The sequence below is a fragment of the Girardinichthys multiradiatus genome, chromosome 15 (assembly GCF_021462225.1).
Source record: "Girardinichthys multiradiatus isolate DD_20200921_A chromosome 15, DD_fGirMul_XY1, whole genome shotgun sequence".
In the NCBI taxonomy this organism is placed as follows: domain Eukaryota; kingdom Metazoa; phylum Chordata; class Actinopteri; order Cyprinodontiformes; family Goodeidae; genus Girardinichthys; species Girardinichthys multiradiatus.
The window spans coordinates 1,414,247-1,442,207 of NC_061808.1; the positions used below are offsets into that span (position 1 = coordinate 1,414,247).

The window sequence follows — 27,961 nt, forward strand, 5'->3', positions numbered from 1 at the left end:
CTGGTGTTTCCACAGCAAGGTGGACACATTAGGATCCAGTGCATGTTCTAAATCCCTGCAGAACAAAGTGACCCAGAAGGTTATTTTCTATCTGAGGAGATCAGCAGACAGAGAACCAGGATGTGAGAACTCAGGATGATAGGAACCTGCTGAGGTTGAGTTTATGGATCCTTTTAGATGTTGAGGACCTTGTTCCTTCCATTCATTCTGAGCCAAAACCAAAAAATGTTTCAGTTATTCAGGAATTTTCAGTGTTTGTTCCTCAGCAGATGCTCCTCAGAGAACATTGGACCAGAAATGTTCCTCCCGCTGAGTTCAGAGACCTCCTCCGATCTCTGCTCAGTGAAATGGTCCATGTTGATAAAACAACGCCCCCTCTGAGAGGAATGTCTCAAACAACACTGGCTGCATGTTAACGTTCTAGAACCTTCTATTCTGGGCCTGTGAGCCGAGCTGAGCCGGCATCAGCACATATGAACAGTGTGAGGATTCAGAGGACCAAAGAGGAGGCCAAGGCAGCTGGCATCTCAGATCAGCAAACCCAACATATCCCAGAAACTCCTGATCCTGGCCTCATTTTCCTTCCTGTGATCCACATGATCCAGAATGTTCCTGAACTTCAGCAGTTTTCAAGACCCTCTCTAACTCTTTAAAGTGGTCACGAACAGCAGTTCTGGATTTCTGGAGGTCTTTTTACTGAGATCAGTTCTTCATCTGAGGATATAAAAGTGCAACAAAGTGAACCATCTTGCAGCTTCTTTGTTCCCAGAAACCAGGTCCAACAGAGAAATCTAGAAGCTGACTCCTCATCAGGCTTTGACTCACACCTCAGATCTTTTCTGGTTCCTCTTTAAGCTTCTCCTGAGCAGATCAAGAGAACATCATTCATGCATGGCGTTTGGACCACAGTAATGCCATTTTGTTTTTACTGGTCTGGATCATCAGGTTCATGTCTACAAGCTGTTCAGAACGCAGCAGCCGGACTCATGTCCACCCAGTCTTCTACTCTGTCCTCTGGCTCCCACTGGATTTTAGAGTTCTGGTTAAAGTTCTGGTTCTCACCTGCAGTTCTCTCCTGATTACTGTCAGCTTTTAATCGAACACTCTGCTGCTCACAACCTTCCATCCCAAGCCCAAAATCTCCTGGTTGTTCCTCCTTCAAGGCTAAGAACCAAGAGGAACCGGGTCTTTAAGTGTGTAGAACCATCTGCTCCTGCAGCTTGACTCTGTGGGTGCTTTAAAAACCATCTGGGGACCATTTGGTTCCACCAGGCCTGTTTTTATTCCATGTATGACTGATTTATGTTGAACACTGAGAAGTTTTAGGAAAATTCGACCTTATTTATTCTCAAGGAAAATCCCAAAACATCCAGTTTATACAAAGAAAGTCCAAATCCTGCAGAAAATAACTATTTAATAACTGGTGCCACCCGACAGGAAGATGTGTGGTGGAGGATAAACTCAGGTTCTGGTCCAGCCTGTTTGTCTGAGATCCAGCTGGTTTAAACTAGTTAATTACAGCTCTGACTGCAGATCCTGACTGCTGGTCCAAACTGGGCCAGTTTGGACCAGCAGCTGTTCTCTGGTCTTTCCTGGTTTCCTAATTGTGGTTCTTGTGATTTTCCTAATGTGAGATTTTTTCCCCACTGAATAAATGTTCATGATGAGATGAATCTGCTGTGACTATTACCTATCTCTGAGTCTGGAGGCTGTCTGGACCTGATCTAAATCGGACCTTTCTAAGCCTCTCTTTGACCCCAGCTGACTCCAGAATCTGTAAACCAGAATCCTCAGCTTCCTCCATGTCTCTGCTGTTTAACAGAAAGGAAGCAACAACGGGAATAAATACGAGTTTATTAGTGCAGGAGCAGAAACTGGAACGTTGTGATGTTTAGGAGCCAGCAGGAGATCTTTGATGTGGACGCAGAGTTCAACCAGCCGACCCGTTCACACGATGAAGGTTCCCTTCAGCCCCTGCTGTGGAGGAAACATCTGTGAGGGTCACTGTCTACATATCATTTTACATCTCTGACCGTGTTTAGCTTTGGACCATAAGGAACCACATTGTTCCTCTTTCAGAACAAACAAAAGATGAAATATTTGGGAACATCTTCTCTCCAGTCTGGTTGGAAATGTGTTCTCCGGTTCCTGTGGGACGTTTCCATCCACTCATCATGTTTAGTTCTTTTAATGATTTATTTGAACAGTTCTTTATTCTGGTTTGAACTGATTCTCCAACATCCTGCTGCAGGATTCCTAAAAGCAACAACAGGGAACACAAGTTTGAATTTTTTCCAGATTTTCTCTGATCCTCACTGGCTCAGATGTATTCATACTGACATTTGCTTATTAGCAATTCTCCCCTCCAGAAGCTGGTACCATTCGGGCTCATTTTTCACCTCTCTTCTTGGCTGAACTGGCAGAGTTCCTTTAAACGGGTCGGATTCCTGCAGAGACCCACAAAAATCCAACCATACGGCGCTTTGGGAAAATCGTTCCAGAAGGTTGATGTTAGCCTGGTCTCTCCATTAAAACCAGTCTGGGTGAGCTTTTGGGACCATTGTCCAAGCTTCAAGCAACCATATGCTGATCTGAGGTGAAGCTGAACAATCTGGAGGAAGTACTTCTTCTTCTTCATCTACTTTGTGCAATATGGTAGCCCCACATTATGATGCTGCCACCACCATGTTTAACAGTCTGTAGTTTTCTCAGGTTTAGAAACCTCATCTTGACTCCTCCAAAAAGTCTTCATCTCACCGGACCAGATGTGTTCTACAGAACTTTGGATCAGGGAAAACCTGTGCACCAAATAGTAATCATCTAATCATTCCAACCTGGAAAAATAAGTGTTCAGATAAATCATTTAATGTCCAAACCGAATAAGTCCCTCATCCTCATGGTGACTGGATGGAAACTGGAACCGTCCAATCAGCAGAAACTGGCTGTTTTCAGCATCTTCTCCCTGTTGAAGATCACTGGTGACCCTCAGCTGAATCACAGCTGAACCTCTAAGAGGAAAACACCTCGGACATCAGAACAGCTTCATGTTTTCAGAAGGAACCTGATGGTGATGAAGGTCAGGATTCCTTGTTTTCGTTATCCTTCCAGAGACGTTGTACTGCACTTTCTACACATGTCTAAAATGTGGACACCTTCTGGAAGACTTCTACATGTTCTCTGCAGTCTCTTTACCTTGTGGAGTTCAGGAAAAAGCTCAAGGATGGCGATGTCCAGCAGGACGTAGGTCATCTGAGGAGGAGAAGCATGAGAGGAAAAATCAGGAGACCTGCAGTTAATTTCTGACCACAGCAGTCAGCCTGAGGCCAAAATGTTTCCTGTTCTTTCTCCTCAGCTTCATCTCCATTCCAGCCTGTCAGACTGAACATATTCCTGAAACACTTGGAAGTTGGAACGTTCCATGTTTACCTGCTTGTTGAGAAGCGGCTGCTGCAAACCGTCAAAGAGCAGCTCGATTCCTTCTTGCCTGGAGTCTTCACCGATGAACTTCACCACAAAGTCTGCAACCAAACACAGACTCTGTCATTTTTTCAACCAGTTTAACTCTTCTTGGTGAAAATACTAACTGGACTTGAAGAACAGCTCAACTGGGACAGTACCAGCAGACAGCTCATTATTTAAGAAGAACAATAAAGAAGTTCCTGGAATCATCAGGAATCTTTCATAAAGAACGTCTAAACTCCTGATTGGGAGAAACTGGAATCATCCTGCTTCCAAAGAGATGCAAGCTGCAGCCGTGAAGCTCTACGGATGCAACGAGATGAGAAATGAACCACTGACCTGGTAAATATCTGATCATCTTCTTAAACGTCTGCTTAGCTCTGAGATGTTTATCCTCTGCAGTTCGTTCCTGGTTGTTCTCACAGAAAACTGCATCTGGACCAACAAACAAACACAAGCGTGACATGAAACAGCTTCAGTTCCTCACTCTGACTGAGGAGGTTTGACATCTCCATAAAGATCTGACTGACAGCAGAGGGACAGTTTGCTTCTGCTGTTGGTTGGTAAACTGGAGTAGAACCATCATTCTGGGGACATTAGTGTGTTCTTCTTGGTGAACAGATGCTCAAGTTGGATGTGAGGAACACGTTCCAGTTTGGGTTTCCTTCCTTTTTATTTCTAGCTGTTCCAGAGTCAAATGGTCCAAATCTTTTGCCAAACGGGCCAGAATTGTCAGGTTGAAAGAACCCATGAGCCCAAATGCTCGTAGAACGCAGCCTGGTGTAGATCTCATGCTTTAGCTCTATTAGCTTGTTCTTTTAGCAAAATTCAGTTTAATGGTTTTAGGGAAAACTTGCTGGATGTTGCTGGTTTTACTATGAAATCAAAATAAAGTCAAAAACAAAGTTAATAAAAGATAAATATGTTACATTTTCATACAAAATACATTAAAAAGTGTCCATTTGTATCAAGTGCGGAGCTGGTGGGCTGAATGTGATATTCAAGGGCCACCAGTGACACCATGTGGTTTATTATGATGTGTGTGAAGTTTCCTTCTGCTGGTTTCATTCTGGCCCACTCCTGAGCTGAACTTCTGCTGAAGGGTTTGCAGGTTCCTGAGCATGGTACCTCTGAGCTGCGTGATGAGCGACACCACCCGGTGCTCCTGCAGGATGGCCTCCAGCTTGGACTGCATGTGCTGGTCCATGTAGGCCTCAAAGGTGTTCTTGAACAGAATCCTTCCTGCAGCCAGAATGTGGTGCAGCCAGTCAGGAATGCGGAACACGACCCGACCTGAGGAACAACCATAACCACAGAACAAAGCGTGAAAAGGAACCAAAGAACCTGCAGCAGCTGAAGTCTGTTTTGGTTTTTTTTCAGGAAGGAAGGTTGTCTCCCTGAAACTGAAGCATCAAACTATAGAACTTCTGATGGGTCCGAACTGTTTCTGCAACAGCACTGCCCCCTGCTGTTTAAATCTAGTTCCTAACCACCACAAACCAAACGTGGTCTCCAGATCTCCAGTTTGCTGTGGAACATCTGTCCTGGACGGCCGATGTCCTGCATATTTTAGAATCATATCAGGTGTAAAAATATAAACTAGATGTTCTGATTCAGCACACCTAAATCAAATGAACGACTCATTAGCAGGTCTCTGCAGAACTCTGTGACACGCTGAGGAGATAATCCAGCCATTTGAAGGAAGGAAGGACGACTGGATTTGGACACCAATTTCTGTCTCTGTTCTGCTGTGGTTCTTCTGCAGAACTTGAACTGAGTTTATTAATCGTCTGAAACATCAGCAGACCTTCCAGATCCTTAAAAGAAAATATTTTATTCCTTATCTTCAGTCTGAGATGTTTTACGACTTGCTCTGAAATCTCCTGCTTCCTCATGAACAAACTCTGCTCTCCTCAAAGCTACACCTAAAGGTTCAGACGTCCTCCCGTCCTGCTTGCATCCTTCTCGTCTCTGTCAGAGTTAAACCTGCTCACCCAGGTATGTCCTCTCCCACAACGAAGAGCTAACTTTGCCTAGTAACAGCTCCAGCCAATAGAGTTACAGCGTGACTTGCTGTAGTTTTGAGGGAGAGAAAATAAAACGTGAGACTGAAAACAGTTAAAGCTGAAACTGAAACGGTCAGTTAGGAGGACTCCACAGATGTTAGCACCACTGCTTCATCTCCTCGGCCGTACTCACCTACATACATCATGTAGTCGTACATGCCGTCCACGGCCATCATCTCTACGAAGCAGTTGGAGTTGTGTTTCCGCTCCGGTCCATCTGAGAGGTTGGCGTTGTTCCTGTACAGCTCGTTGAAGACCTGCAGGTGAGAAACAGACACCAGCATCATGTGACCAGCCAGAACACCTGAAGATCCTCTACACATCTGTGAAGAAGCCTGAAGCAAAGGATTACAGGTGAAGCAGGTAGAAAATGTCACTGTGGGAGGTTTAAATCTGTCGCCATGGAAACTTCTCCCAGCTCCTTGAATTAATATTGAGCAGGATTCAGAGAATCTGGAGGGATTTTAGGGAAGGTCCTAAGATGGACAGCAGTGATCTCTGATCCCTCAGACGGTTCTGCACCAAGAACCATCACGATAGAACCATGTGTTACTTTGGAGAACCGTTGTCCAGCTTTACAACACAGAGTTACATTCAAAAGAGGCCTGAGGAGGAGTCAGCTTCTCTGCGATGGAGCATCACACAGTGGGAACATGGACCACATGGACCAGCTCTCCAGATGTTTGTTGGAAGAGGAGCATCCAGGCCCTGTGATGGTAGGAGGTTGTATCATGGTATGGGCTTTAGGACCACATCTTTTCCAAGGATGTCCATCATTTTTCACCATACAGATGATGGAAAACCACATTTGGAAGAGCTGCCTGATGAAGAGGAGGGTATAGCTGCTGGACTGACCCAAACTGTTGGACACCTTCAGCCGTGTTTGCAGTAGGAACGGGACAGAACAACCTAGACCTCCTAATGGCCTGGTGTCCTCACTGCAGAAACATCTTGAAGCATTGGGAGATGAAGGGAACGGTTTTTGGACTGTGCTGTAGGAATAGATGGATCTCAGCATAACTTCTGTTGGGTTTAAATCATTTTTTATTTAATTTATTGCAATAAAAAAGATCGTTAAATGTTGAATATGACTCCGGCAGATGGTGACCAACAGTTTACTGGTTTTACTGGGAATCACTGGGATTATTCATCGTTAATGTGTCTGATCAGAACCTGAGGAGGTTCTGGATTCATTCTGCTGTCTGGCTTTTTTTACCTTCTTGTTGTTCTCTGCAGACGGGCTGAGGATGGTGAGTTCTGGTCGGCTCGGTTTGGGTTTGGGCGACTCACACGAGTTGAAGAAGGACTGGATGAAGGGCTCCAGGTTCTGCCCTTTCTGGAAAAACAGACCAAAAACAATCATTCCCAGAACCAAACTTCTATGGATGTTTCAGAACCAGAATCCACCGGCAGGAAGACACACTGCAGAAATATCTAAGAAGACTCAAGCATCTCCTTATAAGGACATAAGAGGAAGTACAAGTTCATTAGGGATTAATAATAAAAGGGAAATATTTATATAGTAAACAGTATTAAATATGTCAAATAATTACAGTTAATTTACAAATAATAATATTAACAATATTCGAGGTCCATCAAGGTATCAGGTCCAGGAGGGAAACCCAGACATCCCTTTCTGCAGCAGTGCTCCAGCTCCTCCTGGATGATCCCAAGGTGCTCCTGGGTCAGAAGAAACAAAGTCCGTCCCGAGAGTTCTGGTCTCCCTCTGGGCCTCCTCTCATTGGTATGTGCCCAGAAGACCCCCTGATGAGATGATCCACCTCAGCTGACTCTTTAGATGTGCAGCAGCAGCTCTATGCCAAGTTCCTTGATGATGGAGCTCCTGTCCTTATCCATAAGGAACAACCTGACCGTCCTACAGACGAAGCTTGTTTCAGCTGCTTGGATCCAGGATCTGGTTCTTTCAGTCAGGATCCAGATCTCAGGAGCACAAGCAACAGCTGGATGGAGCAGTAGACCTCAATGGAATTACATTTGACACTAGAATCCTGGCTGCAAAACAAGCCCAAACCACCAGCTCTCCACCTCCGTGCTTCACAGTCAGTAGGAAGTGTTTTCTCCATTATGTTTGCTCTCATCTGTCCAGAGGACATTTTTCCAGAAGTCTAGCTTCAGAACTGCAGAGCATTTCTAGATGTCGGACTTCTTTCATTTAAGCTCCTTGGTTTATTCAACCTTCTTCAGAGCATAAAACTTGCTGCTGTCCAGCGACTAAGACATGTTCAGTAAGTTCAACAGGTAAGATGTTTCAACACCTGGCTCTAATGACTCTTCATCACATTGCTTTAGATCCTGAAACCTTTCAAAAATACCCCAAATATGCAATTATTATACAAGAGAAATTCCCAGGAAATCCTTTAATTGTTCCTGAACATCTTCCTTTGAGGATCCAGGCCCATCACATTCCTGCAGGACATTCCAGCAGCAGGAACATTTTCAGGGTTATACTGAGTCAGAAGGAGGAATTACCCCTCAGGACCTGATCATCATCAGGTCCTGACGCTCCAGTTAAACATTTGTGGAAATGAATGTTTTTCGGCAGGAAATGAGAAAGAGAAAGAGCAGCAAAGTGGGAAAGAAATTTGCTGGTTTCTGACCAGGTGAAAACAAACTGATAAATATTCCTGCAGCTCAGGAGGAACTCACCTCTTTCATCAGCTTCCCTGGAACGGACTTAAAAATTTTCCCTGGAAAACAAACAAACACGATGAAGTTACAGAATATTCCCGACACTCATGGATTAACTCCCAGATTCAGTAGAAACGTCCTGCGATCAACCGTTTTGGATTAATGATCCCAAATCAGAAAGGGTTGGAACATTATAACGTTCCTGCATGTCTGGCTGCAGAACATTGAGGAACAGTTGAAAAAACAGATGGACCAACCATCTGGCCACAAATGGGGATAATCTTCTGATGGGTTCCAAACTCCTGCCTCGATCAGAGAAGCTGCAGCACCTTCTCTATTTTATGTGTTATAGTTTTTAGAACAACAATCAGAACCAGTCAAACTGGGGATTGGCAGATTGGACCCAAGGGAAAAACACCAGAAAGAACCTGCTTGGTGCATCTTCAGATGAAACAGAGTAAATAAAAGCTGAGCTGCTCCACAGACACTGAAGTCAGACTCTCCCCTCAGAACTGGATCTTGAGATTCTGAGAGACATGAAGGAAACTCGGAACCACCTTAAACCTGAACATCAGCTGAGTTTGACTCGGATTGACCTCAGTGCCGTGCAGTCCGTCTCTGCATGCTGGTAACACATCTGAGCAGATGGATGGACTCTCATTGACCTCCATCCACACACAGGAGCTATGCTATGTACCCTAAACACCAGGGGGCAGCAGAGAGTCTTGTCATTGTATTTGTTTAATTTACTTAATTTAGCATTCAGAGGTTGCAGGTCCTGTTTGCTCTCTGCAGAACTCTGTGTTAGACCTGTTTGAATGTAAAGTCTCCACAGATAAAGCCTGCTCAGGTTTTTCTGCAGAAAGGTTCATCATGACCTCATCAAAACCCCTGGTTTCCATCAAACCCGTTCTAAATCCCATCAGGACCAACGAAGCAGCTCAGGAACACATAGACGTACCAAGGTTGACGTCCGGCAGCATCTTATCCAGAAACTGGGACTCCAGGCTGAACGGAGACAGGAAGTCTGCCAGCAGTTGGCTGTTACTGAGCTCAGGATACAGCAGGAGCCTCTGCACACAGACACAACAGAGAAGGCCACTGCTGTCAGGCCGAGGACACGTCCAACAGCTTCATGCACCGTCAGCGGTTCTGGAGGGTTTACATACCCGTAAATATTCCTCAAACTCTTCCCGTTTTGATTCCAGAAATTCATAATTCTTTGGTCCGATGAGCCGTTTAGATGGAAGCTGTGCGTCTGCAAATGTGCCTGAAAATGATGAACATCTTTAGAAAGCCACACTTAGGAAACATGGAGGTTCTGATCCGGTTGTGAATATTTGATGGTTACCATGGAACTCTGTGAGTTTAGACTCCAGCACGTAGAACTCCAGGTATCTTCTGTAAACCGTCCACAACTCAGGTTCATGACCAGCTGCAGGAGGAGAGGAGCCACATTAACATTAACTTGTTAAAATACTCTGATGGATGGATGGATGGATGGATGGATGGATGGATGGAAAAACTGCCAGTGAAGATCAGGAGGTTTGGTGCTGGCTCACCGTTCCTTCGGTCGTTTCGCTCCACGTCGATGCAGAAGACGGGGATCTTCTCCCTCTTCACCACATCATCGTAAAAGTCGATGAAGGGCATGGAGACGCTCCACGCTGACAGGTTTCTCTGGTTCACTGGAGCAGCCGTTGGAGCCGCTGGGGAGTCGTCCTCCACGACGATGGTCGCCTCCTCCACCTGGAGGGAGCGAGAGCAGAGACAGAAGATCAGAGATCAGAGAACATCTGCAGAAGCTGCTGCAGGAGAAGATTCCACCTCAGCTGGCCAGCTTATTGAATCAAAGGTCCTCCTTATTCTCCTGTTTTCATACATCTGTTATTATCTTAGACCTATATCCAATCTTCCATTCTTATCTAAAATTCTTGAGAAAATAGTTGCTAATCAAATGTGTGAACATTTATACAGCAATGACCTGTTTGAAGAGTTTCAGTCAGGTTTCAGAGCTCATCATAGCACTGAAACAGCTCTGCTGAAAGTCACTAATGATATTCTTATGGCCTCAGATAATGGACTTGTGTCTGTTCTGGTTCTGTTAGATCTCAGTGCTGCATTTGATCCAGTCGACCATAATATTCTCTTAAAAAGGCTGGAATATGCTGTAGGGATCAGGGGAACAACGCTAGGCTGGTTTAAATCTTATCTGTCTGACTGATTCCAGTTTGTTCATGTAAATGATAAATCATCTTTAAACTCCAGGGTTAATTGTGGAGTACCACAGGGTTCAGTACTTGGCCCAATTCTCTTTACTATATATATGCTTCCAATAGTTAAAATTATCAGGCAGCATAGGATACATTTTCACTGTTATGCTGATGATACTCAGCTTTACTTATCCATAAATCCTGATGAACCCAACCAGTTAGATAGACTAAAAGCAGGTCTTGAAGATATAAAAACTTGGATGACTTTAAATTTTTTGCTTCTAAATTCAGACAAGACAGAAGTTGTCGGATTGTCCATAACGAACACCATGTTCAAACATAAGGGTGTCCATCAGTGCACTTGGCACCAGGACACCCTAGGCAGGAGGTCAATGATCGACTTTGTTGTCGTATCATCAGACCTTCGGCCGCATGTTTTGGACACTCAGGTGAAGAGAGGGGCTGAGCTGTCCACTGATCACCACCTGATCCAACGGTGAGTTGGATCCGCTAGAAGAGGAGAAAGCCGGACAGACTCGGGAGGCCCAAGCGCATATTGAGGGTCTGCTGGGAACGTCTGGCAGAGCCCTCGGCCAGGGATGTATTCAACTCCCACCTCCGGGAGAGCTTTGACCAGATTCCTAGGTATGTTGGAGACATAGAGTCCGAGTGGACCATGTCCTCTGCATCTATTGTCGATGCTGCTGCCCGTAGCTGCGGCCATAAGGTCTGCAGTGCCTGTGACGGCGGCAATCCCCAAACCCGGTGGTGGACACCGGCAGTAAGGGACGCTGTCAAGCTGAAGAAGGAGTCCTACCGGCTGTGGTTGTCTTGTGGGACTCCTGTGGCGGCTGACGGGTACCGTGGGGCCAAGCGTGTTGCGGCCCGGGCGATGGCAGAGGCAAAAACTCTGACCGGGGAGGAGTTCGGTGAGGTCATGGAGAAGGACTACCGGTTGGCCCTGAAGCGATTCTGGCAAACTGTCCGGCGCCTCAGGAGGGGGAAGCAGTGCTTTCCCAACAATGTTTATAGTGGGGGCAGGGAGCTGCAGACCACGACTGGGGACATTATCGGGCGGTGGAAGGAGTACTTCAAGGATCTCCTCAATCCTGCCATCACGCATTCCGTGGTGGAAACAGAGGCTGGGGGCTCGGGGTTGGACTCTTTCATCACCCAGGCTGAAGTCACCGAGGTGGTTAAAAAGCTCCGCGGTGGCAAGGCTTCGGGGGTGGATGAGATCCGCCCTGAGTACCTCAAGTCTCTGGATGTTGTGGGGCTGTCATGGTTGACACGCCTCTTCAACATTGCGTGTTGGTCGGGGACAGTGCCTCTGGACTGGCAGACTGGGGTGGTGGTCCCCCTTTATAAGAAGGGGGACCGGAGGGTGTGTTTCAACTACAGGGGGATCACACTCCTCAGCCTTCCTGGTAAGGCCTACGCCAGGGTATTGGAGAGGAGAGTCCGACCGTTAGTCGAACCTCGGCTTCAGGAGGAACAGTGTGGTTTTTGTCCCGGCCGTGGAACACTGGACCAGCTCTATACCCTCTACAGGGTTCTCGAGGGTTCATGGGAGTTTGCCCAACCGGTTCACATGTGTTTTGTGGACCTGGAGAAGGCATTCGACTGTGTCCCTCGTGATGCCCTGTGGGGGGTGCTCCAGGAGTATGGAATCGGGGGCCCTTTATTAGGGGCCATCCGGTCTCTCTATGAGTGGAGCAGGAGTTTGGTCCGCATTGCCGGCGCTAAGTCAGACCTGTTCCTGGTGCATGTTGGACTCCGGCAGTTCTGCCCTTTGTCGCCGGTCCTGTTCATAACTTTTATGGACAGGATTTCTAGGCGCAGCCAAGGGCCGGAGGGGGTCTGGTTTGGGGACCAATGGATTTCGTCTCTTCTTTTTGCAGATGACGTGGTCCTGTTGGCCCCCTCTAGCCAAGACCTACAGCATGCGCTGGGGCGGTTCGCAGCCGAGTGTGAAGCGGCTGGGATGAGGATCAGCTCCTCCAAGTCCGAGGCCATGGTACTCGACCGGAAAAGGGTGGCTTGTCCTCTTCAGGTTGGAGGGGAGTTCCTGCCTCAAGTGGAGGAGTTAAGTATCTCAGGGTCTTGTTCACGAGTGAGGGAAGAATGGAGCGGGAGATCGACAGACGGATCGGTGCGGCTGCCACAGTAATGGGGGCGCTGTGCCGGTCCGTTGTGGTGAAGAGAGAGCTGAGCTGAAAAGCAAAGCTCTCGATTTACCGGTCGGTCTACGTTCCTACCCTCACCTATGGCCATGAACTTTGGGTCATGACCGAAAGAACGAGATCACGGATACAAGCGGCTGAAATGAGCTTCCTCCGTAGGGTGGCCGGGCACTCCCTTAGAGATAGGGTGAGGAGCTCGGCCATCCGGGAGGGTCTCGGAGTAGAGCCGCTGCTCCTCCACATCGAGAGGAGCCAGTTGAGGTGCCTCGGGCATCTATACCGGATGCCTCCTGGACGCGTTCCTCGGGAGGTGTTCCAGGCACGTCCCACCAGGAGAAGGCCCAAGACACGCTGGAGGGACTATGTCTCTCGGCTGGTCTGGGAACGCCTTGGGCTCCACCCGGAGGAGGTGGAGGAGGTGTCTGGAGAGAGGGACGTCTGGGCGTCTCTGCTGAGTCTGCTGCCCCCGCGACCCGGTCCTGGATAAGCGGAAGACGACGAGTACAAGTACAGAAGTTGTCGTCTTTGGACCGGAGTCTTTAAAAAAGAAACTGCTTAGTCAATCACTTAACCTGGATGGTATTAAATTGACCTCTGATAATAAAGTAAAGAACCTTGGTGTTAACTTTTGACTAGGACATGTCATTTAAATCCCATATTAAACAGGTTTCTAGGATTTCCTTCTTTCATCTCCAGAACATTGCCAAAATTAGAAATATCCTGTCCAGGAGTGACGCTGAAAAACTAGTCCATGCATTTGTTACTTCAAGGCTGGACTATTGTAATTCTTTACTATCAGGATGTCCACAAAATGCAGTTAAAAGCCTTCAGCTGATTCAAAATGCTGCAGCAAGAGTTCTGATGAAAATTAAAAAGAGAGATCATATTTCTCCTATTTTAGCTTCCCTTCATTGGCTCCCTGTTAAATCCAGAATATAATTTAAAATTCTCCTCCTCACATATAAAGCCCTTAATGATCTAGCTCCATCATACATCAGAGATCTGATTGGTCCATATGTTCCTAACAGAGCACTTTGTTCTCAGACTGCAGGTTTACTGGTGGTTCCTAGAGTCTCTAGAAGTAGAATGGGAGGCAGATCCTTTAGTTATCAGGCTCCTCTCCTGTGGAACCAACTCCCAGTTTTAGTCCGTGAGGCAGACACCCTGTCTACTTTTAAGGCTAGGCTTAAAACTTTCCTTTTTGATAAAGCTTATAGTTAGAGTGGCTTAGTTTATCCTGAGCTATCTCTGTAGTTATGCTGCTATAGGCTTAGGCTGCTGGAGGACATAATGGCCACTTTCACCCTCTTTGCTACATTCTCACACTACTCTCCAATTTTGCATAATTTGTTGTTATTTCAGCTTTTAACTTTATGTTCTCTCTTTTCTCTTTCTAGAAGCTACACCTGGCCTGACTCTGTGTCTACCTGTGACACCTTTCTGGACAGGGGCATCGTCCGAGCTTCTGCTGGTAACAACTTAATGCTCACCTTCTACAGATGATCCACATAGCCCTGTCTTTCAGTGTTTAACCCTTTCTCTCTCCTAGACATGGCTACTGACTGAGCTTCTACTGTAACTAACTCTATGTTCTCTCTTTCAGACTCTAACCTTGAAAACTGGATCAGAGTTTATCTGTTCTTTCTTTCTAGATGAAACGACTAAAGGAGCTACATCCATTAACATTTACTTTTCCTTCCCATAGAAAGTACTCCTGGATCAGTGCTTCTTTGTTCTCTTTGTGTCTCTGCTCTGTTCTCTCAAACCCCCAGTCGGTCGTGGCAGATGGCGGCCCACACTGAGCCTGGTTCTGGTTCTGCTGGAGGTTTCTTCCTGTTAAAAGGTAGTTTTTCCTCTCCACTGTCGCTACATGCATGCTCAGTATGAGGGATTGCTGCAAAGTCAACACCAGTGACTGTCCACTGTCTCTACATGCTCATCCAGGAGGAGTGAATGCTGCAAGTCACTGACTGGATGCAATCTGCTGGGTTTCCTTAGATAGAAAAACTTTTTATCCAATTTGAATAAATAACTGAATCTGACTGAACTGTTCAATAATTAGGATTAATTGGAATGTATGAACCTGACTGTTGTGAAGAACCTTGAGACGACATGTGTTGTGAATTGGAGCTATAGAAATAAAACTGAATTGAATTGAATCTTATCACTGCTCTGTTACAGGTTTATGTTGTTGGACCCGGCAGCAGAACGGATCTCCATGCAGGTCAGATGAACCGCTCACCATGTCGTCTTCCATGTCGGTGATGGTGCTGGACGGCAGCAGAGCGCCCTCCATCGTCGTGCTTTTGAACACACCTTTGATTTTGCTGCCGATCCTGCTGATCCCGAACGACTCGCCCCGCCTCGACATGTTCCTGAAGAACAAGGAGAAAGGTTTTCAGAACCAAGTCCAGGACTATTGAAGCAGACGCGCAGCTTCCTAACAAGGTTATTTGGACCTTCTGTCCACAGTCCACTGATTAAAGTCCAACTGGTTCCTGAGAGAACCAACTGGATGGATGTGCACCGCCAGCTGGTTAGAATTCCCAACACAGGCTGAGACATGCAGGATGTCGCTCACTAATCAGAACAGAACCAGGCTGTTCAGAATGAGGTGAAAACTGAATCCCTAAAACTGTAGAACTGCAGGACAGATCTTGAACATCAAGCAGCATCAGGAACCTTCCTGAGCACTGCAGACCAGCTTTCAGTGCTCATCCAGTTCTGTCCTTGTTAACCACAGAACATGGAGTTAGATCCGTGTGCTGGCTTGAGCAGAACCACCAGCTGCTTCCTGCAGCAGCAGCTGGTGTTAACATGTTAAACCGAAGCATTCACACCGCAGCCTGCAGGAAGATGAAGAGCTTCTGCATGCATCCTGCTGAAAACATTCCAACACTCACCTGTTTTCCTCCAGACTGAAGCTGGTTCTGAAATTAAACACATGACTGATGATGCCAGTAAACCTCAGAACAATGTGAGCGGAACTGTGCTGCAGGGTCGGGATTCTGGTTTTTATCCTGCTGCTCATAACAACAAAGACTGAAAGGATTCCTGCGACCAACCTGTTGATCCTGGAGTTTCTGGTTGGAGATTCGGCTCCTTTCAGCAGGTGTCTGAAGTACTGAGAACCAGGAGAAAACAGAGTCAAACAATATGGTTTCACAGAGTCACAAAATGCATCCATTCCTTCAGAATTATTCTGCTAAAACCGATGCAAACTGAAGTCCTCGGATGATTTTTTAAATGCTTCAAAGTAAAATAGAATATCATCCAAAACGTGATTTTATTTCAGTAATATAACTTGTTAAAAAGTCTGATTGTTCACAGAGTGCTATATTTAGGCATATTAGTGGAAAGTTGAGTGGAAGGAAAAGATGTGGCAGAAAGCACAGGTAAGACACATCTGATGTTGTCTCTGGTTAGGAAGTGGGTTGATACAAGGAAGAGACACTTCTTCCTTCCACACAATTTTCCTTTAATATGCTAGGATACAGCACTCTGAACAGCCAGAATCTATATAATAAAAAAGTTTCACTCTTTGAGTCGAGTGGCTGCAATAAATACATTTTTGTATTTTTGTAGCATGACATCAGACCTGTTGAAACTTGTTCTAGGGTTTAGTTGCGTTAATCTCAGTGATGAGCAGCAGATGTTTAGTTTTCTTACTTCGTCGCTGTGGCAGAACATCGGCGTGAAGACACCCTCCAGTAGAAAGAGAACGTGTTCGTACGCCTCAAACAGGCAGGTCATCTTCTGTAGCTTCACCACGTTCCTGTACGGCCCCGCGGCGACTGGAACAGACCACAGCAGCACGTTACCCTGACCTCTGCTGCATCAGCAGCTGCCTGAAGTTCAGCTTCACTGACTTCTGATGGGTTTTAGTGAAGCAGCAGTTTCTGTGCTGATGCCTCTGAAATCAGCTGAGATCTGTTGCTATGGTTACCTGCTGGAACATCGCTGCATCAAAGCTGCCTCACAGGCGCCAAACAGCTGAACGAAACAGCGTTCTGGATCACCAGGAACTTCAAGCAGAGAGGTTCAGCTTCAGAGCAAAGAAGCTTTAGAACATCCAAGCTCCAGGAATATCTCCTTCTGAGAAGCATGTCGCCACCAGTGCAGAGCTTATTCAGTGCACAGTAAAGACCTCTGAACCAAATGGCAGCAAAGAAGACACTTCTATCCAACAAAACTATCAAAGAGAAACTGAACTCTGGCAGGGAGAACAAGGATGGACAACAGGCTACTGGTGCACAGTTGATTTCCTTGATGATTCCTCCTGACTGTTTGGAACATCTGGAGAAGAAAATCTGAGAGAACATCCTGAGTCTAATGTGGTGCTTTCTAGAAGCTACACCTGGCCTGGCTCTGTGTCTACCTGTAACACCTTTCTGGAGAGGGGAATCGTCCAAGCTTCTGCTGGTAACAACTTAATGCTCACCTTCTACAGATGATCCACATGGTCCTGTCTTTCAGTGTTTAACCCTTTCTCTCTCCTAGACATGGCTACTGACTGAGCTTCTACTGTAACTAACTCTATGTTCTCTCTTTCAGACTCTAACCTTGAAAACTGGATCAGAGTTTATCTGTTCTTTCTTTCTAGATGAAACGACTAAAGGAGCTACATCCATTAACATTTACTTTTCCTTCCCATAGAAAGTACTCCTGGATCAGTGCTTCTTTGTTCTTTTTGTGTCTCTGCTCTGTTCTCTCAAACCTCCAGTCGGTCGTGGCAGATGGCCGCTCACACTGAGCCTGGTTCTGGTTCTGCTGGAGGTTTCTTCCTGTTAAAAGGGAGTTTTTCCTCTCCACTGTCGCTACATGCATGCTCAGTATGAGGGATTGCTGCAAAGTCAACGCCAGTGACTGTCCACTGTCTCTACATGCTCATCCAGGAGGAGTGAATGCTGAAAGTCACTGACTGGATGCAATCTGCTGGGTTTCCTTAGATAGAAAAACTTTTTATCCAATTTGAATAAATAACTGAATCTGACTGAACTGTTCAATGGTTACGATTAATAGGAATGTATGAACCTGACTGTTGTGAAGAACCTTGAGACGACATGTGTTGTGAATTGGTGCTATATAAATAAAACTGAACTGAATTGCAAATAGAGAAGCATCCGGATCCAATACATGGGTGGGGTTGCTTCCCCTTCAATGAAGTGGACTTCCTCCTGGTTCTGCTCAAGAACTTTACCATGGATAAGGTGGGGATACCAAAACGTCCTCCAGGAGGAGCTTATTCCGACATCCAGGAACAGTTTGGTGAAGATCTGTGGATTGTCCAGCACGATGGAGCAACTTGTCACAAAGCTAAAGTGATAACAAAGCTGCTCAACGATCAGAACATGGACATGCTGGACCTGTGGTCAGGAACCTCTGGACCTGAAGCCCTTTGAGAACCACCCCACAGCATGATGGCGCCACCACCGCCCAGTTTTCAAAAAGCAGGTGGAGAAACTGCAGCCAACAAACTGGGAACAATTCCAAGTAATAGGAAGACAAGAATGGGTCTGGTCCACAAGCTGGTATCAAACGGTTACAGAATTACTGCTACTTCCAACCAGAACCAGAACCAGAACCAGAAAGAGAGAACTCAGTCTAATTATTAAACATCTAAATGTTCTGATCATCATTTCTTGTATCAGGCTTTAATGGATGGAGGGTTCTGCAACATTCCACAGAAACATGAAGAAGACTCTAAAATTTTGAGACCAGAACATTTGTTTGAGTAGAACCTTTTGACCCAGACTGAACATCCAGATGATTGTTCTCCCTGGATGTTCTGCTGGTAGCTGAACTGTTGAGCAGAGAAAACTGTTCCTTACTGTTCCTGATCTCCTCCACGATAAACGGGTCGAAGCTGATCTTGTCGATGCTTTCGTCCAGGCAGTAGGTCTCATAGATCTGGACCATCTCGCCGTGCAGACGCTGCAGCTCGGAGTCGCTCAGCTCCGGACTCAGGATCTTGTCATTGAACTCCTCTGCAACATGGAGGCTTTAGATGATGAAACCTGATCTTGGAGCCCAGTGAACAAGCAGTGTGGTGTTTTGGATCTTACCCACAGCGAGGCAGAACTGCAGGACGTGCACGGCTCCTTCCTGCTTCAGGAAGTTAAGGAAACGGAAGAGGAGATCCTGCTGCTTCCTGATCTCCTTCAGCTCCAACTTCAGCACCTGGGAAAGCACAGAGGGAGGTATTCCAGGAAAACATCAGCGTGTTTAAATTGGATCGGTTTGTTCAGAACCAGGCGGAAATTTACCGACGGCTTCTTGTTGCTGATGCTGGTATATTTCTGCAGGAACGGAACCAGTGGAGATGGAGGATCTGTGGCTGCTTCTGGCTGCAGGTGGAAAACATTTCCATAAGAAACCTCAGTTCAACCAATAATCAATCAAATCATCTGAAATTACAAGCAGGACAACACTGAGGTGGAGCTCAGCCTCCATCCTCCATCAGCAGCTGGTGCTACTGAGGACGTAACATCGGGCTCTTACCGGAGTGTCATCCACGAATATGAGCACCATGAGGTTCACAGTATCCTGAAACAGGAGCAGAAGCAGTTAATGATGAAACATCTGCTGGATGGTCTGATTCCACTGCTTCTCAGGCTGTAAATCTGACTCGTGGCTCTCCGGGCCACATCAGGATGAAACAGGACATGAAACAGCACAAAGCTTGAACTGGGTTTGGGTTTCAGAGTGTGGTATTTGGACCATTTGCTAACTTAGATCAGCTGTAACTCCTGGACTGATTCTCTGGCACTAAACACAGAATTTTTAAAGAACTTTGGTACCAGTAAACAAAATAGACATTATAGTACTTTGGACTTTTAGCCCGAACCAGTATAAAAACCACAGGTCCAGTTCAGCAAGTATATAAGTCAACAGTACACTTTTGGACCATGTTTTGCTGAATATTGGACCATTTGCACATTGCTGGACGCCACCAGGCTTTCCGGCGTTTTCGGCCATTTTGTATCTCAATATAGTCCGCTACTACAAATCCCAGCGGGCACTGCGGCTGATATGACGGGGCGTCCCATGTCTGACGTCACAGGACACTATATAGGAAGGTGGCCCCTTTAAGGAGGTGCTTTCAGCTGAAACCGAGACGCAGTTATCACGCAATTGGAGCATCAATTCTGGAGAAGAAATCCCGCGTGGATTTCATTTATTCTCCCCGTCGGCCAACGAAAAAGAAAAATTCATGAAAGAAGTTTCTGGAATAGGAAGGCCAGAAATTTCACTTTACTGATCGAAGACGTGAGTTTAACACGTAACAGAAGAAAAAACCCTCACAGAGGTTTTAAGGAGACGGATCGTCACCCTTGTTTTTGTTCCAGTCGACTGCTGACGGTCAGATCATTTTTTCCCCCCTTCGCCAAGGAGGCCAGAGGATGAAGATTGACCGCTCTTCTTGGAGTTTAACTGCAGACGCGCAGTAACTCCCCCCCTCTCTCACTCGCTGCCCCAGAAGGAAAACTTCAACAAGTAAAATCCATCTTTTTATTTTATTTTTAGTTCTTTATTAGGAATAGCGTGGGCAGGGTAGAGTAGGATGTAGTGTGATTTAGAATCGCCACTTAGAGTCTAATGTGTTCTGAATTATATGTTCATGCCTTACGTTATTGAAACATGATTGCTCTTGGACTCTGAAGCCGTCGTGCTTCTCAAGTTGTGATTTTACTGTGTGACACCTGGTGCAGCTGCGCTGTTAAAATTGAACTGCTATAATAACTTTATGGTGAAAATCAACCATTTTCTTTGTCTTCGACACTTCATGTTTATTAGTTGCCACCAAAAGGTTTACAACCCTTTGTGTTCTCGGACCCCCAGCGGTGGGGGAGGTTTTGTGGCTCACAGTAACTAAGCTACACTTTCTGGCGGGCCGCTCCCCAAACTCTGCTCCGTGTCATATTATCATTTGTTTGCCATAACTGCTGGTTTGATTCCATACACACCCACTGCTGTTTTGTTTTATTTGTTTAGTTAGATATTTTACCCTTTTGTGTAGAACTTTGCATGTTTGATTATGTGAAGATTATTGTCCAAGAGTGGATTGTATCAGGCGGTTGATTCAATAAAGATTCATGTAGATAAAGAGAAGGCGTTTTGTGTTTATTTTGTGCAAGAGTGATTCTTCAGTCAAAATAAGGTCAAAGTTCCCCACGTTTCCGCAGAAACGGTCGATTAAACAGTGACATCTCTGGTAATAGTTATTAATTATTACTGAGTATTTAACGGTTGTAATTATCAAAGGCTTTCAGCCACAATTACAATCCCATAAGACATCTCTGGTTTCAATTCATAAATGAGGATTTTTGGTTAAGAAATTAATTTAGTCAAATTATGATTTTCAATTATAATTATTGATAAATATTAATTAATCAATAATCATAATCCCAACCACAAAAAGGAGGTTATTTAGATATAAAATCAATGAATTTATTGGATGTTTGTTTTGGTTTTTTTACAAAATGGAAAAAAAAGTCTGGAAAATAAATTATTTTTCCATAATTCTATTTTCTAATTATTGAACTGGAGGTGAAACCATCTCTTCACACTGGGTTCTGTTAAAGATAATAAAACATAATAATAATCAAACTCAAAAGGATAACAGGCTTACAGGGTCAGCCACGAAGTCCATAGTCGGCAGGATAACGGATCCGACCATCACTTCCCGTAGCAGCAGAGTGAGAGACCTGAAGCAAAGGGAAACAGAACCATGGATCAACTGAACAAGACAATTAAATCCATGGAACCCGACTGACTGAGATCAATGTGATCCGGTAACAGAAAAACAGCTCGTTGGTTCTGTTTCCTGTCTGTTAAACCGGGTTTGGTACCTCAACTAAAGAACTGGAAACAAACTGCATTTCTGTGACTGAAACAAAGAACCTGAAGAATCCATCCTCCTCTGTCACACCAACCATCTGCATACCTTCCTCTAACCACAGCCATGAACCATCTCCCCATGTCCACCATCCTTGGTCTGACCTATGCGGTATCTGTCCTCTGCATGTGTCAGAACCATCTCAGCCTTATCTTGGAGACAGACCTTCTGCTTCCCTGGTTTTACCAGCAGCTGCTGAAGCCGTCCATGTCTTTATACCTGCAGTCTGTGGCTTTTGAAGGCATGGCGTAGGAGAACAGCATCTCCGTCAGCTTCCTCAGGTACAGCAGCTCCTCCTTCCGGCTGTGCAGAGCGACGTGAAGGTTGGCGCCGTATTCCTCCAGAGCTGCCTGCTGCAGGTTCTCCATGTTCTTTGCTGCCCACAGAAAACACAAGTATGGGTGTGAAACCCAACAGCACCATGGACTTTCCTGTGGTTCCATCAACATTGCTTTGGTAACAGACTCTGGACCTTTTGCTCGAGCTCTGGCAATGATTTCTATGTGCTTCATCACAGCCTTCATCACTTTGTCTGCAAACACAGCTGGGATGTCAACCTGCAAAACAGTCAGTTTAAACTTTAGTCGCAGAAATCACAGAAATTACCACAAATAAATAAACTCCTCTGATTTTACCATGATGGCTGCCCCAGCGTTAAGGCTGTGAGAATTTACTTGGTCTCAGAAATCCAGAGTTCATTTCAGGAGAAGAAGGTTTCTTCATCACAATGTGACGAAGAACAAGTCAGACATTTTTAATCTCATGTCTTCCACGTTTCATTGGTAAAAATCAGCAAAACCTGGAATCCCAAATGAAATAAAACCTTGTGCTCCTAACCCCAGGAATTCTGTCCCTCATCCATTCATCCCCACTCATCTTCCTCACCTATCTGCATTATACCCCATTATGGCCCCTGTTTCATTCTTCAGTAGAGGCGTAATGAGACATCACCTTCTGAGCTCTGCGGATCAGCACCGACGCAAAGAAGCGAAAAGTCATCCGGACTTCGTCTAAACACGCGTCGTCCTCTGTGATGTCCCTGAAAGCAGAGGAGGGAAGTTAGAGGAAGTGCTTCACACCTGCCCATGTGAAGGTTAACCCTGGAGGTATGCTCTCACCTGTACCAGGGGTACACAAACTTCTCCAGAACCAGCTCAAACACCTGCAGACAGGACATGTCAGAAACACATCTGCACGTTTTGGATCAGAACTAAATGTGTCTCCATGCTGTGAGTTACCTCTGCTACTGAGGCGTCCACTTTGGAATGAACCTTCAGGTCCAACCAGGGCTGGTGGTTTTCCAGGAGCAGAGTCAGCCTGCAGCGAACAGAACGCTCATCAGTTACCACAGTTATTACACACACAGAACCCTGCTGAGGCAGACCCGAATGCTGAATACCAGCTGGCCTCTCAACCAGCAAACATCAGTGTGACTCTGATACCCATAAATAAAATCTGTTCACCAAATGCCTTCAGAAAACTGTAGGAGAAAACGTATAGTTCACTCTGAACACACCGCCCCCACAGGAAAACATGGTGGTGGCAGCATCATGCCACGGTACAGGGAAGATGGATGGAGCTAAATCCAGGACAATCCTGGAAGAAAACCTGTTAGAGGCTACAGAAGACCCGAGGCTGGGGTGGAGGTTCACCTTCCAGCAGGAGAACCACCCTGAACATAAAGCCAGAGATACAAGGGCCTAGTCAAAGTCCAAACCTAAAATCAACTGAGAATCTGAAGCAAGACATGAAAACTGATGTTCACAGATGTTCTCCGTCCATTCTGACTGAGCTTGATCTGTTTTACAAAGAAGAACGAGCAGAACTGTCTGTAGATGTTCTAAGCTGGTGGAGACAAATCCCAGAAGACCTGCATCTGGACCTGCCAGAGGAGGTTCTACAGAGCACTGACTCAGGGGGCTGAATATAAATGCCCTCTGGTCCACTTTGTTTGGTTTGTCACAGGAAATCCCCAAGAAATACATTGAAGCTTGAAGTACGAATACTTCAGCGAGGTTCTGGACTTTAGGTTTGATGTGAAGTTCTGGTGAACCCACCGGTGACGTTTGCATTTAATCTTCCCACAGACGGCGCAGCTGTGGCCCAGAGGAAACAGCTCAGGCTCCTGTCGCTGTTGGACACAAAGAACATCAGAAACTGTTTGGTGCACACCTGAAGGTTCTTCAACAGACAGAAAACACGCAGGTCCTACTTTGTTCCTCGGCTTTATGGGGAAAAAGACGTTCGGAAGGAGCGAGTCTGGTCCCAGCGAGCAGTAGAAGGTGATGATCCCAGCCAGGAGCGACCAGAAGACCATGAAGATGTGGATGTACCTGCAGAAAGATGATTCAGACATGGATGAAGAAAACCAGTCCAAACAGGAAAATTAAATATTTATTTATATGTTTCATAATTAATTAGCTTTACTTGATTTTAAACATATCATCTAACTTCTTAATGCTTCAATAACTTTATTAATACATTAATAATTAAATGATCATTAATTAGGCATTTTATGACAGACCAAACATCACAGACTGACTCTTTAAAAGCACCATCATTTAAATAAAACATTAATCAATGAGTCAAAACCATTATTAAAAATGGGTATAAATTATTTATTAAATGCATAATATTTTCATCATCAATTAGAATCATCTTTATCTCAATAATAATTATTTCCAAATCCTATTACAAAGTTGTGGGTGTGGCTAACAGTGCTCCAGGTGAAGGTGATTGGTCTGAAGCTGAGCTGCTGCTAAGGTCGGCCAATCACATGTTGACAGCACATTAAATACCTGCAGTTATTTTGTTCCATATTACATGTATATTATATTAATTATTTCTTTATTTATTTTTACATAAAATATTTGTAATTATGTTATACAGAAAAAGAATATTGAATGATTTCTTTATTGAACGTCCTCGACATTTCATTTAAATATTGCCTTTTTTCTGATAAAATAAATTAACTGGATCTGAACAGAACTTCTACTGCTCTGCAGAAGCAAAGGATGAACCAGAAACAGAATCCCACTTGTTCCCCATGAACAACAGACATTGTTCAGCAAGACGTTCCCAAAGCATTCCGGGCCCAGCTGCACGACCTGGAACAAAACCATAATTTAATATGAACCAAAGGAAGCAGACAGGCAGCTGCAACACAGAAAAGTCCAGAATATTCTGGAGTTTGCTAAGATATTGGGGCGTGATCACAGAACCGTCAAACATTTGGTTGCAAATAGTCAACTGGGTCGCAAGAAACTTGTTGAGCAAAAAAGACGCACATTAACTACCAAGTGGTTGAGAAGAATGAAGCATGAAGCTACCAGGAACCCATTATCTTCCAGTACAGGCTGGTTCCATAACTACTACCTACCTGGAGTACCTAGAAGTACAAGATGTTCAGAGCTCAGAGACATGGCCAAGGTAAGGACGGCTGAAACCCGATCACCACTGAACCAGAACACATAAGCTGAACTCGTCTAGACTGGGCCAAGAAACATCTGAAGACAGATTCTTCAAAAGGTTTTATGAACTGATGAAGTAAGAGTGAATTTTGAAGGACCAGATGGATGGACCTATGGCTGGATCGAGTCAGACGCCTGTAAGGTGGAGGTGGGGTACTGGTATGGGCTGGTATTGGTAAAGATGAGCTGGTTGGGCCTTTTCAGGTTGAAAATGGGCTCAAAATCAGCGCCCAAACCTCCGGCCAGTTTTAGACACTTTCTTCAAGCAGTGGAACAGGAAGAAGTTTGCATCTTTCAAGAAGACAATGATATTTATGCAGGACAACACTCCATCACATGCATCCAATAACTGCTCTGCATGGCTAGCCAGCAAAGGAGTTAAAGATGAAAAACCGAACCTCTTCTTCAACTGACCCGAACCCAATGAGAACTTGTGGGCAGCTGTTAAACAGGAGATACACAACGAACACTCGACCTCTCTGAACATCTGTCTGGGAGACCGTAGTTCTGCTGCACAGAACCTTGATCATCAACAGATGCAGAAATGACTCCATGAATGGAGGCTTGTAGCTGTTATTGAAGAGAACTGTGGCTTTATTGGTTTATTGAAAAGTTTGGAGTTGTTAATCAATAACATCAAAAGATGAAAAAAGTGTTTTTCATTTAGTTGTGTAATAATTCTGCACAATAAGAGTTGCCCAGTAATTGTGCACATCAGGGGTGATTGCTCCTAAGACTGCAAGGGAAGCTCAGCTTCCCCTAAAATGTCAAAAAATAAGTAATTAAATATATATTGTTGTGTGTTCATGTCATTGACTAAATATGCGCTACAACGTGCTCAACTTTTGTTCAGAATCAGCTTCTTATCTCTGGTAACGACGCGGCTTTCCTCTCACTCATTCCCGCAGCTTCACAGCGCTTTAAACAGTGAGTTCAATAACGAAGTAAAAATGCTGGGCTTTGTCCCGCCCATCAGCGTCTCTGGGGGTCTATGGGGCAGCCTTGGCTGCAGCGAAACGAGACGAGTCATTGGATAAATGCTGGGCTTTGTCCCGCCCATCAGCGTCTCTGGGGGTCTATGGGGCAGCCTCGGCTGCAGCGAAACGAGACGAGTCATTGGATAAATGCTGGGCTTTGTCCCGCCCATCAGCGTCTCTGGGGGTCTATGGGGCAGCCTCGGCTGCAGCGAAACGAGACGAGTCATTGGATAAATGCTGGGCTTTGTCCCGCCCATCAGCGTCTCTGGGGGTCTATGGGGCAGCCTCGGCTGCAGCGAAACGAGACGAGTCATTGGATAAATGCTGGGCTTTGTCCCGCCCATCAGCGTCTCTGGGGGTCTATGGGGCAGCCTCGGTTGCAGCGAAACGAGACGAGTCATTGGATAAATGCTGGGCTTTGTCCCGCCCATCAGCGTCTCTGGGGGTCTATGGGGCAGCCTCGGTTGCAGCGAAATGAGACGAGTCATTGGATAAATGCTGGGCTTTGTCCCGCCCATCAGCGTCTCTGGGGGTCTATGGGCAGTGGGCTGGTCTCGGCTGGCCCGAACGCTCAGCTTCTGCATGATGATTGGATGATCTGTCTGAGGCTGAATCCCTTTTTGATTGACAGCGAAATCAGCGAATCAGCGATCTTGAAGTTGAGCTTCCCCTCCTTGAAAGACCAGCATCCACCACTGGTGCACATATCTCCTAAAACGACCACAACTTGACTTCTACTTTCTTAAACATTCCTGTTTGAGATTTATTAATATGTTGGATTAACTGAAAGCTCTGAAGTTGTGATTAATACTAATAATCCTGAAAAATAAGACTTGCCTAATAATTGTGCACAAGCTAATAGTGGTGTACAAGTCAGGGGTTCGATTCCCGACCTCTTTCTGCCCATTTCCAGTCTGACTGCTGTCAATAAAGGCCACTAAAAAATATTAGCGCCACCAAGGAACCTCCTGCAGTTTTCTGCTGAGTCCTAGGATAGAAAATTCAGAATCAGTCCAAAATGTTCTGGCAGCTTAGACCTCAAAGGTAATCAACAGTGGTGGGCACAGCTAACCAAAAGTTAGCTTCGCTAGCTAAAATATTAGCCTAGCTAAGACTTCAGCTGGCACAATGACGTCACGTCGCATGAACAGGTAGTAAGCCAATAGCATGCTTAATGGACTCTTCAAGACACGCCCATAACAGAAAGGAACCAACTTAACCCCGTAACCCGCAGAATATTTGTTCCGCTGTTAGCAGATCAGAACTTGTTAAACAGGGTTTAGTAAATCTGGGTCAGAGCGCCCCGGACCGGGTCATAATGAGTTGAAGTGTCCCGAATTCTGAGTTTCTGAACAATTTTTAACCCAGAATAGAATTATTTGAAACCGTTTTATATATATATATATATATACGTTTTTTTTTCCGTAGATTCGGTTTGATCCTGCCAGACAGAACCAGGTCAGACATCACGTGATCCCTGCAGTGTCCAGGTGATCACACACCCTTCATCCTCCTCATCATCACCTGTTGAGCAGCACCGTGAGAGCCACCAGGGCCAGCAGCAGGCAGCAGGACACCGGGTACTGACGGCCCGTTTCCCGCAGGACCTCCACCTTCAGCCCCCGCATCAGACCCTCCATGTAGCCCCTCAAACCCGCCATCCTGTCAGGAAAACACCTGGAAACCCTCCAAAAACACGGTTCTACGGAGGATTCGGCGCTTTATCAGCCATGTTCTAAAAGCAGTTGGTTCGGCTGGTGATTGTAGCGATAAGAACCTCCAGCAGAGAAGCTTCTTTATGAGATTAAGCAGATTTTATCTAGAAATAATCCGTTAAACCTCCCGGTTCTGGGTTCCGGTTCCTCCGATAGCTTTAACCAATGTTCACTTCTTGTTGGACATTTTTCTAAAAGTCCGGACCGACTTCCTCTTAGCCAGGACGGCTTTAATCCAACAGCGGGTTGCCAGATCCGACAGACACACGGAATAACTGTTGTCCTCTTGGCCTGATGTTTTATTGATTGAAATGTTTTTTATTGCATAAA

The 27,961-nt window shown here is 45.5% G+C and overlaps 1 protein-coding gene across 2 annotated transcripts; it reads right to left on the reverse strand.

The window, feature by feature from the left end:
• Nucleotides 1-1,837: 1,837 nt before the first annotated feature.
• LOC124882077 (sorting nexin-14-like) lies at nt 1,838-27,916 on the reverse strand. Of its 2 annotated transcripts, none has more exons than XM_047388232.1 (28): nt 27,441-27,916; nt 23,682-23,802; nt 23,527-23,600; nt 22,708-22,786; nt 22,588-22,631; nt 22,421-22,508; nt 21,942-22,026; nt 21,689-21,845; nt 21,203-21,278; nt 19,072-19,116; nt 18,837-18,917; nt 18,636-18,750; nt 18,402-18,557; nt 16,240-16,364; nt 15,636-15,694; nt 14,813-14,945; nt 9,737-9,923; nt 9,526-9,609; nt 9,344-9,444; nt 9,136-9,247; nt 8,193-8,233; nt 6,742-6,861; nt 5,659-5,782; nt 4,588-4,752; nt 3,799-3,894; nt 3,427-3,518; nt 3,193-3,249; nt 1,838-1,974 (listed from the first exon to the last, which is right to left on the reverse strand). In XM_047388232.1, exons 1-28 carry the CDS (start codon nt 27,575-27,577, stop codon nt 1,948-1,950), a joined length of 2,781 nt encoding a protein of 926 aa, XP_047244188.1. In that variant the 5' UTR covers nt 27,578-27,916; the 3' UTR covers nt 1,838-1,947. The 2 variants fall into 2 exon arrangements, with proteins under 2 accessions (XP_047244188.1, XP_047244187.1); XM_047388231.1 differs by having other exon boundaries at nt 1,838-1,977; nt 27,441-27,915.
• Between the last annotated feature and the right edge of the window lie 45 nt (nt 27,917-27,961).

What these genes read in the sequence shown, in the direction of transcription:
- LOC124882077 (XM_047388231.1), bottom strand. Translation starts at nt 27,577, where the DNA reads ATGGCGGGTTTGAGGGGCTACATGGAGGGTCTGATGCGGGGGCTGAAG. An exon ending in TATTCGTGGATGACACTCCG is followed by an intron (nt 18,918 to 19,071) that starts GTAAGAGCCCGA and finishes TTCCACCTGCAG; the next exon opens with CCAGAAGCAGCCACAGATCC. An exon ending in TCAGCAACAAGAAGCCGTCG is followed by an intron (nt 18,751 to 18,836) that starts GTAAATTTCCGC and finishes GTGCTTTCCCAG; the next exon opens with GTGCTGAAGTTGGAGCTGAA.